The sequence below is a fragment of the Phaethon lepturus genome, unplaced genomic scaffold (assembly GCF_000687285.1).
Source record: "Phaethon lepturus isolate BGI_N335 unplaced genomic scaffold, ASM68728v1 scaffold631, whole genome shotgun sequence".
Lineage (NCBI taxonomy): Eukaryota > Metazoa > Chordata > Aves > Phaethontiformes > Phaethontidae > Phaethon > Phaethon lepturus.
Genome location: NW_010515291.1, coordinates 24044 through 30043, shown reverse-complemented (window position 1 = coordinate 30043; position 6000 = coordinate 24044). Strand labels below are relative to the sequence as shown.

At 46.5% G+C, this 6000-nt stretch overlaps 1 protein-coding gene across 1 annotated transcript in view; it reads right to left on the bottom strand.

Moving 5' to 3' along the window:
- Positions 1–6000, bottom strand: part of LOC104627351 (sorbin and SH3 domain-containing protein 1-like) — a gene marked incomplete at its 5' end in the record, with an annotated part of 48882 nt that overhangs the window by 20309 nt on the left and 22573 nt on the right. Inside the window, 2 exons of the mRNA XM_010295539.1 lie at positions 504–2027; positions 3624–3799. Of these exons, the coding sequence (XP_010293841.1) occupies positions 504–2027; positions 3624–3799 (1700 nt within the window). The remainder of the gene's footprint in view (positions 1–503; positions 2028–3623; positions 3800–6000) is intronic.

Below are 6000 nucleotides of genomic sequence, written 5' to 3'. Positions count from 1 at the left end.
GGGAAAGAGAAAAGACATAGAAGGATTTTGTGAAGAAAAGATTTGCTGCCATCAAAGTATGATTTGGCATTTTACTGTTGAGAAAAGTTTAACACACGTGCGCGCACACACACACACATACACACAACTAGACCTTGAGAAACTGCTCCTTAAAGCAAATCATCTGGGTTTGTTTTATATTCCCATGTGTGCAAATGATACAGGACTAGAAATATCTCATATTGAGATTCTTGTATCCCCGCAGTTGCTTGAGAGACAAACTGAACCCGATGTGATTGAAAAGGCAGCGGAAATTGTTTCTCAGAAGTGCAGCTGTTAACAAGTTCTGAACAAAAATGCTCAGCAAGACACGCAAAGGACATTAGACACACTAGGGGGAAGAACAGAGAGAGTCGGGGGATGCAAAGGTGGGGAGTAAAAATGCAAGGGTTGCGGAAGAAAAAGGGGAGGAGAAAGAAAAGCAAGAAGACAGATGGACACTGGTAAAGAACACAAAAAGCCACCTCCTAGGTACGTCCCAAGTTCACTTTGTGGGTTGTTGTTTGTGTCCAGGCTGTGACAGAGGGCATATGGAACAGGGTTCCCATTGTTTAAGGAGTCAGGAGTGTCAGCCCGGCCCATGAAGTTATCTTGGCTAGCTTCCCCCATGGTGGGGAAGTAGCTAAGCCTCTCCACAATGTCAAAGGAAGACAGGCGCCTGGGGGCTAGAGGCCTGCTTCTGGAACACAGTTGGTGCTGGGAGTGGTGACTCTTGTCTCCTAGGCTCCCCTGCAGCTGCATGGGGTCATCTGGGTTCTCAGGGCTGGGCACTGCCAGGCTTCCCAGGCAGTCTGGGGGCGGAGTTCCGCAGGATTTGTGTTGGAAGGGCTTTTTCAAGCGAAAGGGGAGCGGGCTCATTAAGTAGACATTTCTGGGGAGCATGTGTCTATCCCCATAGACATCCCCTTTGGAATCAGGGTTCCTGGAGGCCTGCTGCTGCTCATGTCTTCGGATGGTAGTGAACCTGGTGTAGGAAGCTGGGCATGCGCCTTTGCATCTGTTGATTTTATGCTTCTGAGGCCCACTGAGGTTGCTGCTGCTGCCGCCACTGTCATTGGATGCATTTGAGAGGAGATCTATCTCATCTGTGCAAGCTGAAAGCGTGTCCATAGGGATGGCGTCACTGACATCTGAAGCAGTGTCCTCCACGTTGCTACAGGAGTGGGAGGATTTATCTGCCAAGTTGGCAGCATCCTTCTCTTCTTGGTGTGCTTTTGGTGAATCCAGAAGAAACTCTGCAGAGTAGGCAGAACTCAGACTAGTTTTAGACTGGAGAGAAGTGGCGAATTTGTTTTGTCCAGTGGAAAAGTCAAGCGAGGGCATTGATCGGGATCTCTGGATCAGCTGCTCAAAGGCACTGACACGGGAGGAAACCGTGTGTTTGGGGATCTGCTCTGAATCCTCTCGACTAAGGCTGGGCTCCATCCTGTCCTTTGCTTCATTCTCAAACTGAGATGCAATATTCCTCACACTGCAGGAGGACACTGTGCCCAAATGGATCCTGGACCGATTGATCTGGTGCATGTCTTTATACAGCATTGTAAACTCCATCCCACTCTTCCTGGAGGCAGGGAACAGGTACCCTTTCCTAGAGTTGGTGCCATACTCCTGCAGGCTCATGGTACTGCCGGATTTGATGGCATACTCCTGCTTTGACTTCATCAACATGTTTTCTATGCTTTCCCCTACGTCTACCATGAAAGCTTTTTTATTATTGAACAAGGCAATGGAGCTACGAAGGTTTTCGCAGCTTTGAGCTTTCTCGTGAGACAGCAAGATACCCTTCTTGTCCTGCACAAGAGCAGCTGGAGCTGCTAGTTTGGGTTTGAATTTAGAAGGGAGGATTTCAGTAATGCAGGCTTTTGCAGCTGATAAGGGCTTCTTATGTTTACATGCGTGACCTAACATACCGGTATGACTAGCGTTAAAGATTCGGCTATTAACTGAAGAGGGTGCAGTCATATGAGCATTCCCACCTTTACGATCCACTGGTAAGCATGCAGAATAAAATAAATACAACCTGTTAGCTTAGGTGCTAGAAAGCTATTGAGAAAGGAGAAAGAACATGCTTGGATTTCATAAAATGCACTTTAAAGAAACAAAGTTCCAAAACATAAAGAAAAGCAAGAAGAAACTGCACAACAAGTCACGCTTACAGGTGTAGGTGAAGTGCTGCTAACATCTCTAAAATGAGAGGCTTGGCCAGAAGCAGATCTGGAGCACTTTGAAGGTACCCTCCTAAAAAGTGCTAAGCATTGTCAGCTTCCAGGGAAGCTGCGGCACCATGGAAAAGGGCAGCTGAACTCTGGGCAGGATCAGGGTGTCAGCAAGAATGCAGAGGCACTAACATTGCAAAAATGGCTTAAAACCAAGCCTGTAATCACACCTACTATGGTCTCACCACAGTGTTTGCCAAACAGTTTATTCCTGGGATGGAGAAGGCAACTGGCGGCTGACTGTGCTAGCACAAGCAGGCCACACCAGCTGGCCTTGCCCAAAAGCTGCCTCCTTAGAGATTCCCCGTACTAGGAATAAGCTGAGTGTTTTTCAGACAACGTGGCTGGCGATGTTTGCTTTAAAAATCAAGGAGTCACATCAGGACATTTTTTTTTAAAAGTCACATCCAGTCTGGGTTCAGCTTAGACTGTAGTTTTTAGGTCTGTTTCTGATTTGAGTTCAAACTCAAATGTCAAAATAACCATTCAGGTTCAATTGCAGTTTGGGGAACAATAACTGTTTGAACAGACTTTTTTGTTCAGATCCAGTCTGACTCCCTGCCCCACAGGCCTGACATAATGCTGAAAAACAGCTGGAAGACAGAGACAGAGAGAGACGTTTTTGGTGCAAAGAACTATTTTTAGGGAGAGCAGTTCAGAAACCCAATGCATTCCTTCCCCAGTCCTCTCACCATCTCAAGCCATTTTAAGGTTGAAGTTGGCTCAGAGATACATTCCCCAATATGACTCCCTGATGGGAGTCAGGCTCTTCCTTGTCCTAATCTGCTAGAGAGTCTACGAAGGGGGGGAGGAAAGTGGAGGAGATGCACCGCTCTCTGCTGCCTTACTCTTCTCAGAGCCTGCAGGGCATTGCTGGTTCAGAGTGTCCCATGCATTCTCTGCATACCCCTTGCAGGCAGGAGGTTGTGGAGCACAAGGCACCAGCTACACCAGGGTAGCCAGGTCAGCAGACGTGGTGTAGCCTGCTGAGATACTGCAGCAGAAGAGCAGAAAAGGCAGGGAAGGGCTCTAGCATGGCAAGGCAGTGGGAGCAGATGGATAGCAAGGACAGCCTAAGCAGCCTTGAGGAAGAATATGGGGTGTGGGGTGTGGCTCAGGTGCTGGATGAGGGGAGCTGGTCCCTGTTGGGAAGAGGAACCTGGATCAGATAAAGGGGTCATGAAAAATATTGGCCAGTGTGGACTGACAGAAAAAATGAGGGAAAACTGGGGATGGCAAAGAGGAAGGACAGAGGAAACCTCAACTGGCTTGAATATGACTCTAAATCCTGCAGCAGTTTGCCCCGTATCACCTGGCTTTTGACATTCTTTGCAGAATGGAGAAGAGGTTAGTTCCCTGACCACCTACCTTTTGTGGAAGCAGAGCTAGAAGGTCGCTTGAGACCACTCAGCCCCTGGAATGGGATATCTCCACCTTCCAGCACACTCTTGTAAATCTGCCTTTCATTCTCCAAGCCAGCAGGGTCCCCCAGTGCTGGTTCTGACTCCCTCTTCACTGCATGGTAGTTGGGTGAATATGTAGAGCTGGAAAACACAAAAAAGGAGGAGACACACTAGTGGGTCACTTCTGTTGGCTGTGAGCTTCACGCAAAGTAAGACAAAACCACACTTGTGAACTCAGAATAGACTGTGTATAAAGAACTGGTGCTGAATGAAGAGATTATGAATATATTGTGATAATGTTCTAGGTTTGGCACTACCATAGCATTCTCCACCTGAGGGAACGCTCCCTGCTCAGTCCCCCAGAAAACAGGTGGAAGGAAAGCACTCCTCCTTTATTTTAGAAGATGAGACAACAGAGTGACAGACCAGATGCATGATTTCTTTGCAGACACAAAGAAATTCAGTGGCTGGCTGGAAGTAGCACAGTCGTCTTCTCTCCTAGCCATGCCTGTCCCCTGGTTAAAAAGCACAGCTGCTCAGGAGTTCATCTCAGCCTGTTCAGCCTCCCAGTTAACACTATAGTTCAAGGCACTCAGAGCAATTTATCAAGACCATCAGTGAGGGACCATGCAGAGAAGCAATAGTAGGGGGCTATAGACACTACTGTTTTAAATGCCAAAGAAATTCCAGATGTCCACGGTTCTGCTCAGCTTTGCCTCAGGCTTCCACTACAGGGAATGAAAAATAGTGGATTCTAGGTCTACCATGCAGATATGTAAACAAAATGCTGTTAAAATGTGTACAGTTGTAATTTCTTAGGTCTTTAAAGACTGGATATTTATTACAAATCCCTTTCCTCAGTCATGAATCTAAGAACAAGTTTGCCCCCACATCTGATTTCTAGATTTCACTGTTTTCTCTCTAAAAAAAATAACTGACAATGCCATGGTATAAATGCCCTTTCCAGGTAAAAAAAACTTGCTGAGCAATTACGCAGCCAATGTTTCCCTAAAAGCTAAGTTCATCTGATACCAGTTCCTGTGCTCAACCAGGCTCTTCAGAGTAAGATCCTGTCTCACACAAAGCTATTCTTGGGCCAACACATGACTGCTGGAAAGTTTGAAAACATAAAAAAATAGGGCATTTGCCAATTCATGGAAATGTTTTGAAAGCTGGTTTACATCCTGATGTCCAGGAATGATTCAAATTTATGTGAGTGTGGAAATGCTTGTGATTATGCCTGATTGTTATGGATAAATTTGTATATGCATCTGTTTACTTTGGATAGACGGTGTACTTATGGGGTAAAGAGAAAGCTTTCAAACACATCTAAGGAATGGCTATGGAGGTGGAATTACACAATGTCTGGATCACAAAGAAGATTTTAGTTTCTGGACAAGGAAAACCAGGTCATATGCAGTCCCATAAATTACTTTCTGGAGTAAAAGCTCATGAAAAGCACCATGAAAGAGAAAGGGAATACTGTCACTTCTTCAACCTAGGCAATGCTCAAACAGACCCATAGCTACAGAGCTGTTGTCATCTCATGGGTGTTATCCCAGTGCCTGCCTCTGTCAGATTCCTGAAGAAGCCCTGCCAGTTGTTGCAGGGAGTGATGACTGCCCTGAGGTTCCTCACCTGGGAGATAACAGCATTTTAGCCTAGTTGTTAAAAAGCAAAGGGTTAAAACGATCCTCCTTTGGGAATACACCTGGGGGAGAGAGAGGAGGCATTTCACAGAGTCCCTTTATCAGTTGCCCCCTCATTAGGGCCAGCAACCAGTACTGTGGGGGCCAAGGCAGTCTGCGAGATCAGAATCAGGTGAACAGCGGGAAAAGCAACACCGCAAAAAAGACAATAAACTCCAGATATCTTTTCTCCTTGGCTCTCTAAAGGCAGGGCAGAGAAGAACGTGCGACTCCACTGGGCCTCGCTGCTGTGTCCCATTCCCAGCCTACCCAGGTTGTTGCCCCTCCACTGGCTCAGATACTGGCACTCCTACATGCTTTTGGGAGGTGTCAGAAAAAGGCACGCAGTGCTGCTGTGGACAGAAACCTTACCAGTCTTTGGCAAATATAAACTATTCTTTTATGCTAATCTCTGAGATTTCAATTTATTTTATTGCTCTCTCCCTACCAAAAAAACCCCAAAACAGTCATAGCGGCAACCAACAAAATGTAGCAGTACGCAAGCTTCCCAGCAGAATGAACACAGATAAAAGGGAACTGAGTTGAAAGAAGTACAGGAGACCTCTAAGGCAGCCCCAGAGGGACAGTGAACACATGTGATGTTAATGGGTGTCTGGAAAAGAACACGCCTTTCCTAACAAACCGTCCACACAG